At 39.8% G+C, this 13,831-nt stretch overlaps 1 protein-coding gene across 2 annotated transcripts in view; it reads left to right on the top strand.

Moving 5' to 3' along the window:
• The window catches only part of ADAMTSL1 (ADAMTS like 1), a 650,838-nt gene that overhangs the window by 577,398 nt on the left and 59,609 nt on the right, over positions 1–13,831 (top strand). For both annotated transcript variants that reach the window (XM_060762426.2, XM_060762428.2), the window contains one exon: positions 10,811–10,938. In XM_060762426.2, coding sequence (XP_060618409.2) covers positions 10,811–10,938 — 128 coding nt within the window. The remainder of the gene's footprint in view (positions 1–10,810; positions 10,939–13,831) is intronic.

Below are 13,831 nucleotides of genomic sequence, written 5' to 3'. Positions count from 1 at the left end.
GAAGTAATGGTCCCATATTCACAATTGCTACTTAATCACATTTTTACTCTGTTGCCAAAATTTTAACTCTCCTCTCCATCTGTTTTATTGGGCATCAGCTGCCAGTGAATGAAGCTTTGGCATGTGAGATATGTCATTCCTTCTCCTGACCTGACACACATACCCAATCCTATCAAATATTTACCTAAGTAGCAAATATCGAATACTGGCCATTGTCTCTTCCTCATCCAGTTACCCCCCTGGTTTTGTTACTCTTACTGCCAATGTTCAAAGATGTGTTGTTTGGGCTATCATACATAGTGAGAGTTTAATAGTGCTTCAAGATACCGTGCTGTTAGCATTACCAGTCAAAAGCAATCCTACAGTTAGTCTGTCTTTTCCTCAACATAATCTCTGTGATAAGAAGAAAGATGGAGTAAACAGAGGGGTAACATGAATATTAAAAATAGAAAACAATTCCACTTGTAACTCCCATAGAAATCTATGAATGCAGATGGACAACTGCACAATGAAAGCTTTGTCCAGAGGCACTCTTGGTTGCTGTTTAGCTAGAAACATTGCAAGACATCAGAGTAAACAAGTAAAAGAGGTTCAAATGAATTGCAAGTTGCAGTTAAGACTTACGCCCACAAACCAGTTACATTTTCATATATGTCACCTTACTATTCAGTAATGCATTCAATTGGTGTATTCTAGTTGAGGCTTCCAGTAGGGTTTAGACTTGAAGTAGAAGAGTGAACTATATTAGTATAGTTGAGAATTCCATTGTGAATATTTCCTAGATGAAAAACAATACTATTGCTAGAAAGAAACACATCTAGAAGAAATTTACTAATCCAGCTCTTGAAGTGTTTCCTAGAGGGAGCTCTTGGGAATGAAGTTTTCAAAACTTTTGAGATGTTATATACATGAAACACTGAATTATATAGCTTTTTCAGCAAATACATTTTTCTCTTCCCGGGTTGAAGGGAAGGAGAATGTGGCCCATAATCAAGATAACCACTAGTATACCATATGTAAAATGTCTCTAGGACTGCATCCTCCAAATCACAAGTGAATCTGATTAGCAGTAGTGACAACGAATAGCATCCTGCTCAGAGGCGTAGTTTCAATACTGTACTTACGTTCCATCTTCTAATCCAACCTCTGAATCCCACCATCAAAACCTGTCTGCCATTCGGAATAATGGAGTTTTGCAACACTGACAGTCCTGTACGCCTAGCAAGCAAAGTGCAATGAAGAATTGCAACAGAACCCACAAGAGTCCCTTCTTCCATTCCGCATACCATGATTTACAGGCAGGAAGTGACGGAGGATTCAACACCATAATAGCATGATAGCCATCAGCCACCACTGTGACAGCTTTAATATTGTACTCCACCCCTCTGAAAAGTGTTTTATAATCCAGGAAAGCTCATGCAAAAATATTTTTTCAGTCTTGAGAAAGCCACAAGGCTCATTGTTGTTTTACAGAAATTAGCTTCATCTAAAGTAAAATATTTTCCATTTCTAGTTTGATATCATTTCTTCTAGCTGCAAATTATGAAACTAGGGCCCAAGCTTTCAGGTAGCATTATCAAGCTCTACATGCTGTACAAATATACTATAAGCACAACTTGGCAACACTAAAGACTGAGGGGAAAGTGTGAAAGGCACTCATGGCCCGAAGATGGCCCTGCTTCTATTGATGTAGTTGGAGGCATCAGGCATTAGCTGACGTATTTACAAGGCAGCTATCCAAAAATCTGCTGCTGCCAGTTTAAGTTTCCTCTGTCTGTAAATTTTGGACCCGAGGTTAAACATTCAAGTCCGGTCACAAGGGTCAGCCTAGGAAATGAGAAGCCACACAAGAGTCAACTCTTGAGGCTAAAATTAATTTTAAATGCCTGTTTCTGTGGAACAACTAGCAAGTTCCTGATTTATCCAAGGTGTAATTCATTGCTGTGGTTTAGATTCACAATTAGTTCTCCTGCTGCTTTGGTTTAGAAGCTCTCCAAGCGCAATGAATTCTATAATTTACTAGTATTTGCAGTATCATTGCTTTTTAAAGCAGCGTTTTCTACAATTATTTTTTTTCCTGACAGATACAACATTTAGTTTTTACCACTAAAAGAAAACTTTAAAGCAACAGCAAAAAAAAATCTGTGCCTCCCCACCCCCACCCTTTGCGAAAAGAGGAATGCATTTGTTATGGAAAGCACATGAAGCCTTAATCAAGAATAGGCCCACGGTATATAGCTGCTTGGATGCAGTCCTGCAAAAATATCTTTCAGGCTTTTAGAAAGTTGTATACGCAGATTTGCAATGCCAGGTTACATCCTGTTGGGAAAGAGGCCATCAAGTGATTGAAACTACAGCAGTGTGCATGTGTGTGTGTGAATGTGTCTTTTTCCACCATACTTTTAAAAAACATGGAGGTTATATAAAGGTTACACAAGTGTAAAACTTAAAATCAAACATGAGAAAATTACATATAAATCCTACACTGAAAGCAACCATACTCCAGCACTGTATGTATATCAATCAGGGGTTTTGCTTCTGAATCACAAACACTCTTTTCATCAGTGCGGGTTCTTGGTTTTGAGAAGCCAAGGTGATATTGGCTTCTCAAAACCAAGCAAGGTGATCTTGTAAACTCCCTGTAAGTGTGCCTCTCTCTTCAATCTCACCACTGTACATTCATTATTCTCTGGAGCTAGTGAGAAGAAAAGGAACAGGGATGAGGAGGCTGCTCCTATTTTTCCCTGTTTCCCTGTTTCCCTTGCAGCTTGATCATTGTAGAAAGGGCAGCAAACAACATCAAGAAGTAAAGTAACTAAGGCTTCAGAGGTTGGTAGTAGGCCTTCTACTGAGGTATGGACCTCATAAATGTGCCCAGCAACTCCTTTCACTGATGTGAGCCCTGAATTTCCTTACCAATCCATGTTGAAGAATTGCAATGAAAGCCATGCCATAGATAAGTTTGGGTGTTCAGTAGATGCTCCAAAGACATATTTCCCTGCTCTCTGTTGGTTTAGCTTCATTACTGGCCCAGTTCAGTCAATTAGAAATGAATGCCTAGAGATAAAATCGGGATAGGTTTGACTAGCTCTTTCACATTTCACTATAAGTAACTTTCACAGCATCCTGTTGTATGATCTGTACCCTCTGGAGTGTATGCAAGTTGGCTGTCATACAACAACCTCTGCGTATGCAAGTAAAAGGTAGAACAAGAAGGTAGAAGTCACAGCATGTATTTATTTCTATTTACACAGGGGTCATGTGGTTAGTTTCCAACTCTTACACTACTTGCCTGAGTATATAAATTTCATTTCATGAGTTCCTAAATATACGTGTTAGCAGGCAGGTATAACTGAGGTTGTGGCCCAGAAAACAAATGTGAAAAATGGTAGTATGGTTTGGTTCCATACTTGAATTTCTCGCAGCTTCATTGTGGGGGGAAATGTCTTCAAGTTGCAGGAAAGGAGCACAGTCTTGATCCTATCAAAGCCGATAGCATAGACCTCCTGAAGCCTCACCCACTCCTGGCTAAAAGAGGAGTTTCTGCAGTCCCCACACAATGATCAGATGAATATGGGCTAGTATTCTGTACCAGCTATTCAACCATGTAGTGTATCCTGGCCCAACTCCTATCCCATTCCAAACTTACCTTATTGGGCAGCAAAAAAGGCTCCTTCTGTTGGAAATTGGAACATGACTGGATAATGTTTCCACTCCTATCCCACCAGTAAGTAAGATAGAAACCACAAAGCAGAACCCCCTTTGCAAATCTTCACTGCAGCCTCAGTTACTGGTGGGAGGATAGTGGAAACATTATCCATTCACACCGTAATCACCAGGTGCTGCCCTGTCAAGTAGGTTTGGTGGGCAGGGCAGTAGTGCCATGATGGTGACTACAAAGAGATCATGAATGTGGAGCAATTTGTAACTATGATGGTAAATGTCAGCTGGAGTTTCATTTTCCAACCACAGCTGGTGCTTCTAAGCCCCAGCTGGAACTCAGCTGAGTCCTGCAAACATCAGCTGAAAGCACCTTGCTCCTCTTCTTCCTCACCATGAAGGTGAGAGCAGAATGCAGCCATTTTCTCTTAGTTGGCATTTATGTCTTTTATGTGTACTGTACACCGCCGTGAGTCGCCCGTAAGGGCTGAGAATGGCGGTCAATAAGTGCATCTAATAAATAAATAAATAAATAATAAGAGAGCTTCGTTTCTTTCCCCCTCCTTCTTACCCGAGGAACAGGGAAAGGAGGAGCAAAGTTTGATTTCTTCCTAAAGTGCCCCATGAAATATGCCAGATTCTTGGCAGAGTGCCACTCAGCACCTCAGCCAAGCATGCAGTAACATCAGTGGCATGGCCATTGATTACTACATGTTTGCTGCATGCCTTTGGCCACAAACCAGACTTTACTCTTCATCCCCTTTAAAGAGAAAGGAGCTGCAGCCCTCTACCCCAAAATGCTTTTGCACCCTCGCTCCAGCATATTTTACTCAAGGCTTTATATTCCATTTAGCTGAGGCAAGAGTATGTGTAGTTTAACTACAATAGGATTGGACACTATTCTAATGTTTGTTTGTGTTCTCAAGTGATCCACCTATCCTTTGCATCATTTCTTTCAATTTGTAGCAAATCAAATTGCTTGTGGTATCATAAGGGGATGAATTTTGGATTTTGTCAGTGTGATAACCTAATGTAAAATTGTAGTTTGCTTAGCAACTCTAACAATTAAAAAAGCTTGTAGACTCGTGGTCTTTATGTGAAATTTAGATGAATGCAGGTATAAAAGATATTTTGTACCTGGAACAGTGGGTATGCACCTCTAAGAATATGTACAGAAGCCATCCTGAAGGCTACTTTTACCAGTGGCAAGTGGCCCACTTGATTATTGCCTCCTTTAAAAAGGAGCCATGATTTCCTGTAGATTTTGTTGTGGTTCAGAAGTCTCTGTTATTTCCCCCTCCTGAAAATTATTCAATGGGTGGCCTTAATCTGGTTTGTTTTAGAGTGCTGCCACCCATGATGCTGTGAGAGAGATCAAATATCCTTAACTTTGTGGTTCATGAGGCAGCAGTTTTCATTCAAGGGAAAAACAAAATCACATCATCTCATGGTAAGTGACTAGAGTTTGATTGCACTTGGATGAGCTTTCTCATTCCAGTTTTCTCATATTATTTTGTCTACTACTCGCAATTTCTTTTTCTTTTGCCATCCTGGCAAAAGGATTTATATAAAGCAGCTGCTACATTTTTTGTGTGAGAAAAGCAGCTTTGAGTATAGACTTTGTCATTAATTTTGCCAAAAAAAGAAGGAAAGGCATCAAAGTTTTGTAGTGCACATATACACTATGGTAATAAAATAAATAAAACTAGATAGAAACTGTTTTGACACTGATGCATCATACTAATATGGAACTTTGGTACAGAGATCCCACTAATAATGTGAGATCCATGAGGCATGTTGTCTGCTTCCAGTATTTGGATTGGTGGCTTAACATCTCAGTTATACAAGTGGCAAGTTATTTATTTATTTATTTATTTATTTATTATTAGGAGCACTTCTATCCCGTCTATCAAGACAGCTACCAACAGGCACCATTCAGTGCTGAACAATAAAAACAATAAAAACAATAAAAACAAAGCATAATATACATTTAGCATACATTAAAACAATTATAAATACATTAAAACAGGTTGTCTTCCAAATCATTCCATTGCCGTCAGCTAAAAACAGTCCATTAAAACAATCTATTCTGCGAAACCTTGATGCCATAACCAGGAATTGAGCTTCTTCCAGAAGCTCATGAGGGAGGGGACAGATTTGATCTCATTAGGGAGGGAGTTCCACAGCTGAGGGGCCACCACCGAGACGGCCCAGTCTCTTGTTCCCACCAAACGCAACTGCGATGGTGATGGGACTGAGAGCAGGGCCTTTCCAGATAATCTTAAGGTGGTTGGGAGTTCATAGAGGGAGATACGTTCAGACAGGTAAACTGGGCCGGAATTGTTTAGGTCAAGGCCAGCACTTTGAATTGTGCTCAGAAGCTAATAGGCAGCCACTGGAGCTGGCGTAACAAGGAGGTTGTACACTACCTGTACCCCACTCCAGTGAGCAACCTGGCTGCCAAGCGTTGGACTAGCTGGAGCTTCCAAGCAGTCTTCAGAGGCAACTCCATGTAGACTGCATTGCAGTAATCTATACGGGATTTAACCAGAGCATGGACCACCGTAGCCAAGTCAGACCTCCCAAGATATGGGTGCAGCTGGTGCACAAGTTTTAACTGTTCAAAAGCTCCCCTGACCACTGCCAAGGCCTGGGGTTCCAGGCTCAGCGATGTTCATGAGGGCCCTCTTTCAGTTTCCCAGATGTGTTCCAACTTGCATCCTGCTGCTACAATCTGGGAAATCCTCCTGTCAACAAGAGCTTGGTGGTTGGCTCAAAGTCAGTGTTTTAATTTGGATCCAGGTCTAATTTACCATCTATCCCAATGATAGTATACAGGTAGCTGGTCTAGGCTTATTTTTAATAGCCTCCTCTATTGGCCTTTCTGCATCCCTTTTAACTCACCTGAGTTTGAAAGTGAAGCATTGCCTTCTGTGAGCTTCACCCCCACTCATATGTTTCTTGTTCCCCTAGCATGTTGTGTATATGCGACACTGGAGCCAGTTATGTAAAGAATTTGACAATTGCCAAATACCACTGCTTATTTTCCCAAGGAAAGATCTAATGTTTTTCTCTCGGAAATGTTTTAAGGCAGATTTAAGGGTGTTCCATATAAGGCTCTGTTCACACTGGGGCCTTGTAAAAACCTTCCCTGGCCGCCAGCACACTTTCTGCCCTTCAAAGAAAGCAGCCCCAGCAGCTGGGAACAGTCCAAGCGGACTTCCCTTCATTAATTCTGACATGTGTTGCACAACCAGCATAGGGTTTGTTGAGTCCCAGCTATCATACTTTTGCCCTTCGTAGTTCAGCTAAATTATATGTCATGTTTTTACTGGAAGATAATCTTCTCCGTGTCACTTTGGCCATTGTCAAGTTTCTCTCACAGGTAGCCAGAATAAGAAATCTTGCTGCTCTAGACTCAGGCTGAATCTAGCCTTTGCTTGAATCTGTATGTATTTTGCTTAGCACAACTTCTTGCGTTTTAGCCAGTTTATTAATCTGTACACACCTGAGTATCTTTGACAACCAAGTTACCTGGGTCTGTAATAAAACTTGTGACTATCGAAATTTAAGGATTTCCCAATGGACTAAACTTGCTAGATGTTACTTGGGGATCATAGTTCCAGAAGCAGGAGGGATATCAAATTCTTGCTTACAGGTAAAAAGGCTGTGTGGCTTTAATTTATATTTAATTCATATAATTGTTTGATTGTTATTGTATTTGTTCTGTACTCAATTCTAAACACCCATTTTATGCCACTAGAACATTTCAGGGAGGAGCTCTGCATAAGTTGCTTGCATGACATAACGCGGGTCATCAATTTGCAAAGTTGTTGTTTGCAATGTTATTGTCTTTTTGCTGGCTGCTTCTTTTTCTGCTATTTCAAAACTTTCAGAATCAGTGTTGCAATTTGCCTTTAGGTTATGTGAAAGAAGAGTTCATGACTACTGGGTTCCTTGTGTGGTCTTAGAAAAATCAACTAGACCCTCTGGATTTAATCTGTCTGTTTGACACCTGCACAGTCCAGTTTATCCAAAACATTTCTGAGTTTGAGTACAATGAAGTACTGTTTACACAGGTTTTGCAATTACACAAGATTACATGGGTGTCAGACTGAGGATTCAGATAATCAGAAAATCAGATAACAAAGAATACAAGCCAAGCTAGAAATGGCAGGCAGTTGTTTTTCTCTTCTCTTTGTGATTTTGTTTTGTTTGTTTCTAAATACAAAATAGCCTCTGGCAGGCATTATGCCTGAGCACAAGAATGAAATAATGGAAATAGATTGATCGGAATGGCTGTGGGAACTTGGGTGCCTTCACCGTAGGCTGTACAGATTGGCTGCAATCATATATGGCTTAGTGTAGTATAGGACTTCCATAGGTAGAAATATTTTCAGTTCAGCCATATATCAGCACCACTGTACAGCCTAAAAACCTTTCTTAATGGCTATTCTGTGCCTTGTGGGGAGCTGCCAAGATCAGAGAATTATTTGGGTACTTCTCATTGAGTGACATAAAATGATTACAGCAATACTGATATCTGCTGTGGTCATCTGGAGATCTCAGCATCGATGAAATCATTCACATCTGGTTGTGAGGATACAGCCAGATGCTTCTCTGATCATATCCTCAAAGCACAGAACGGCTGAATAGGGGTGAGTGGCCTTGGAAATTACATAGTAAGTCTAGAGAAGCTTTGGGTGCTGAGGATGGGAATACAAACCTCTGCAGGACCCAAAAAAGGGCGTGCACAGGTATAAGGGAACTAGATGTCCCCAACATAATGTCAGACATAACGTCCCAGTACTACATGTAACCCATCAGCCACTTATGGGTATCTTTGAGTAAAGATTTATCCATTGTTTCTACAAATGCTTAGGGGTGTTTCATAAGACTGTCATATTTGGTGTGAAAGTCAATAGTTTTGGGAAAATTTGTCTAAAATCCCTCTCATGTACTATTACGTATATCCTAGAGCACAATCTGAGTTCATAAATGACCATTATAAGGAAAATAGCCTTTCCCAATTCTACGCCCAGTGTAGAATGATTGTGTATTGTAATCCATTGAAAAAGATGGTGCAGGTCGGGAAGAAGCTAATTTAGTTTGGTAAGGGAGGAAAGATGATCCCATGGGAAGTAATCCTAAAATAACCTGAGCCACTGTCATTTTAGAATTATCAAGAGCCTAGACTGTGTAAGGCTTCAAATGCCATCACCAGCACTTTGAATTCTGACCAGAGGCGTATTGGTATAATTTGATTTCTAATTCTGACCAGAGGCATATTGGTATAATCTGATTTCTAAGATGTTCCAGTTTCAATAAAGGGCAACCTCATATAGAGTATATTGTTGTAATTGTTGGGCTTGACCTCATGTAAGCTGCCCCGAGTTCCCTTGGGGAGATGGTGGCAGGGTATAAATAAAGTTTTATTATTATATTATTACTGTCAGGGCTTTACTACTGCAGTATCCCAGGAAAAGCTGTAGTGTTGCAGAGTAAGCACACAACTGATCCTATCCCCACAAAAGTCTATGAAATTCGCTTATTAACAATATTGGCAGTCCCTGATCTTCATCATTTACATTATGATGACTTTTGAAAGAGGATTTCCCTAATTTGCCACTTATATAGTATATATTATTCCTCCAAGTATGTGTTTGGACCCATGCTAATATATGAGGAAATTCTGAGAAAACAGAAGAAATCTTGCTACCAGTATGATTTCTGAATGTGTGTCTTCACGTTGTTTCTGATTAACGGTGGCCCTAAGGTGAAGCTTTCATGGGGGTTTCTTGACAAGATTTGTTCTCGGGGATTTGCCATTGATAATTGGCCAATGGGTTTCCATGGCCAAGTGGAAATTTCAACCTTGACATCAGAAGTCCTACTCTAGTGTTCAAACCACTACACCGGTGTTTCCCAAACATTGTTCTTCCATACATTTTGAACTTTGGCTTCCAGAAGTCCTCACTGTTGACCAAGTCATATAGGGCTTCAGGGAATTGAAGTCCAAAACCGCTGGAGGCCCAAAGTTTGAGCATTACTACACTACTAGGTACCTGGATACATATACAGGCAGTTGCTAACAAGGGTGAGAAAATATAGGGAGTGAGAAATATCTGCCCCTAGTAAGGGAAATTTGCCCCTCAAAGAATTATCATCAGGAAAAGGTGTCTCCACTGAAGCTTCCTCACCAATCCTTGTTTTCATAACAGGCCATGTTTTCAAAACCGAATTATCACAGGAACAAAAAGTGAGGTGAAATCTTCTGAACAGGAGCATAGACAGCATAACAAACACCACAGGGATGTTAATTCTTCCTTCTGCTGTCCAAAAGCCTATATGTATATATGACTGAAGATATATAGATAGATATAGATATAGTTAGATATATGGCTGGAGTTATACTTTTAAAATGTACCTGTTCCATCATACATACAAATTCAGTGTAAGAACAAGCCTACAGAACCTATCTTGTTCATAACTTTGGGACAGCCTGAATTTATATTTTATGATAGAGGGAATGATGGAGGAATGAGTCATGGTGTAAAGTTAGCAGATTGATCTGTTTTCTCACAAAAGTAGAGAAACAACTGCAAAAACTGAAACAGGAGAAAACTACTGAGATTTTGGCATGATTACTTGCTTTGTGAATGATTGTTGAGCTGTGAATATGACTTTGTACAGAGTTCTAGATACAACAGCTAATGTGATGATACTGTGGCCATGTGCAGCATGCATGGACAATATGGAGTTGCCCTTTCATCCAAGTTGTTCTATTTACACTGTTGGGTGGCTTCAAGGAAGTTAAGCAAGTAGCAGAGCTCATGCCAGTTGACATGTTTCAGCCCTTTATGAAAGCTAATCCATCCAGAAGTCCCAAGGTAGGACATGAAACTTTCATGTGCACATATTTTAAATAACAAGGCTACCGATAACTGGGTGGTTTGTTATTGCGAGCTATTGCCTGTTGTTCAATTAAACAGAAATTAGCGTGTAACTTCGTGGTCATTCTGTGTATATATTAAGCAAGTGTTAATGTTTTGCTGATACATTTTCCCCCTCTGTGGCATTATGCAGAAGTGCTGAGCAACTGTATACTTGGCAACAGATCTTAGGCTCACATATTTGTCTGTCACCACAGGATACTTCTTCAGACAGATGACTCCTTGCAAATCCTGGAACCAGTTGAAGCTGACGTAGGCTTCTATACATGCAATGCAACAAATGTTTTGGGATCCGACTCTGTTTCCATTGCCGTCACATTAGCAGGTAACATGTTCCCAGCAAATACTGTAGAAGAAGTCTTCCTTATCCTGTTCTTAGAAAATTAAGTACAAATGAGAACCAGGTTAGAATTCAAGAGTTAAAGAGTTACAAATGTTGGGAAAAATGAAAGTAGGTTTTCTGGCTTGAGATTATTTTCCTTCCAGCCTTTTCAATCCTGTGTTTTTGAATGCTACATGGTATCACATAAGTGTGACATCTTTAGTCTGTATGTAGAACTTCTGTTCATGTGGTTGAAGTTGTGGCAGCTTAGATGGCTAAAGATACTTCTGCAGTTTTATGGATTGTTTCATTTTGAGTATATTAGGCGAGAGAAGCTCGTACAACACAGGAAAGTAAAGATGGGTGGATTTCCCCCTGTGTTTCAAGAAAATTATATTGCTTATCCCCAAGATCAGACACTGATTTCACACTCTTCTTTTTGAGTCTCCAAGGGAAGCAATCCAGCAATGAAGTGCCAGATTCTAGAAGTACATCTACACTGTAGAATTAATCTGGTTTTTGACACTAATTTAACTGCCAGGGCTCCATGCTATGGAATCATGAGGTTGTAGTTTTACAGCTCCCATGATCCCATAGCATTGGGAAAGGGAGTTAAAGAGGTATCTCAAACTGCATCCTAGGAGCAGGAAATATTCAATACGTTTTATGCCCAACCATTCAGTCCAACAAGACTCCCCCTGCCCCCCGAACTGCATTCTCCAAGTAATGTATATTCTAATCTCATGGGTGTTCATTCCCTGAGGAGTTAGTAGGTGCATCTTGAGTGATAGGAAGGAGTCTTGAGAAACCAGACAACACTGAAAACATGAGGCTGGTGACTTGAAGTTGGAAACAACCATAGAAAGGCAAGAAGTTCTTGCATTGCACACTGCTGCTAGTTCTTAGTTTAGGACAACTAATCTTACTTTGATTTTGTAGACTCTGAACTTCTGACAAAGCCTTTTTGGCATTTGAAAAAGCGAGGTTTTAACTTCAGATAATAATTATTATCCTTCATCTTTTTAGCATGTTTTCACTGACTTCATGTTCTACACCCATATCTTGTCTCATTCTTAAGGCCATATGTTGTCCTCCTAGTATCATGATAATGTATTACTGTCCAAGTGAGGTGCTTTGCTCTTTGCAAATGATAATTTCAGCTAAGGAAATTATACTTAGGTTTGGTGATTACATAAATCTAGAATCTATATTGTATAATGTGGTGCTGATGACTGGACATGAGATTTAAACTGAAATCATATTAACAGTGATTTCATTGGAATCAGTGGGATTCCTCGTGTGCTTGAAATTTAATATTATTTTAAATAATTTGTTAGGCAGCAGTTTAAGTATTAAGTTAACTTATTTCAGGGTCAAACTTTCCCCCTTCCCTGCTGCAGCAAAGGGAATCCAGTCATTTGCAAGTGAAATCTCATAACAGATTAGGTTTCATGTTTACATTTGTCCAGTAATGGTTCACTTCTGTGACAGACTAAATATCCTTTGTTCACTTGGACCAATACTAATGGAAAATTGTCTGGGAAGTAACAATGATGCTAGGAGACAGGGCTTGTTTTTTAGATTTTAAGGGGAGATATTTGGCCAGCAGAGAATTCTAGCAAAATCTGCAGGTAAGGAATGAGAATTTTAAAAAGGTTCTATTGGATGCGACCAGGAGTCCAGCATGAGCAAATGAAGATATAACTCACATGCATTGCTTATTGAAGATACTAAATTAAATCACTAGCATCTCCAGTTCACTTCTGGGAAACGTTGACCTTCCAGATATTTTGGACCACAACTTCTACAGATCCTTCCCAGTAGCTGTTCTGGGTGGGGTTAATTGGAGATGTATGTCAAAACATCTGGAAGGTTAAAGGTACTCAGTCCCTGCTGTGGTCAAAGGGTCCCATTTTAAAACAACTGAGAAGTAGGCAATGTTTGCTAGATGGTCACTGAACATCAGGAGACTCATTATGTATTAGAGTGTATGGGAGTCGTTTTCTACCACTGTCCAGATCTTCCAAAAGCCAAAGTAAAACATAATTGTTACAATATGCTCTGATACACACATTCATTGAAAGCAGTTTCACTAATATGCAAAGAACTTTGAATATCGTAGAGTAGTGGTTCCCAAATTGTGTTCCATGGAACGGTAGGGTTCCACAAAAAAAAAAAACCACGGGGATTTCACGAAAAATCTGATCTTATATATTGTACAAGTCTGCTCTGCAGTACTGCAGGAACCACTAAAGATGGCAGGGAAACCAAATACAGCAGGAGTTCCACATTCGCTGCAATTAGGTCTTAAGAACCCCATGAAAAACCATGAATAAATAGAATACCAGAGATAATATCTTCCTAGGAATCTCTAGGTCTTCCAGCACAAATCTGTGATCAGCATTTGGGAGAAGACTGCCATGAAGTCTCCCTATAGTGCCTAGTAGGGCTGTCCAACCACGGAAAAATTTGTTTCTAAACTGGATTCGTTTTAAGGGGGGTTTTGCGTTTCGTTATTTAAAAGAATTCCGAAATTTTCTTTTAAAAAGTTCTATATTTACGAAATTTCGGAAATTACGAAACAATTTTGAACCAATAACGAATCGATTCGTTAATGGCGGACGCAATGCGCAATACGCTAAAAAACCCTCCAAATGGGACAGGGGGAACTTCTGAAGCTTTCCTCTCCCTCTGTTGTTGACTGTTGGTGTGATATATTTTTTTATCACTGATAAAACAAACAACGACTATAAAACTTGCACCAGACATACGGAAATAATAACGAAATAATAACGAAACAATAACGAAACAATTACGAAACAATTACGAAATGAATTGGAAAAATTCGTTTCGTTTTTTAGTTGCTCCTGAATGGTTCGATATCGCTTCGTTATAA

This window comes from Anolis sagrei, chromosome 2 (assembly GCF_037176765.1).
Source record: "Anolis sagrei isolate rAnoSag1 chromosome 2, rAnoSag1.mat, whole genome shotgun sequence".
Lineage (NCBI taxonomy): Eukaryota > Metazoa > Chordata > Lepidosauria > Squamata > Dactyloidae > Anolis > Anolis sagrei.
This window is presented reverse-complemented; position numbering and strand designations above follow the sequence as displayed.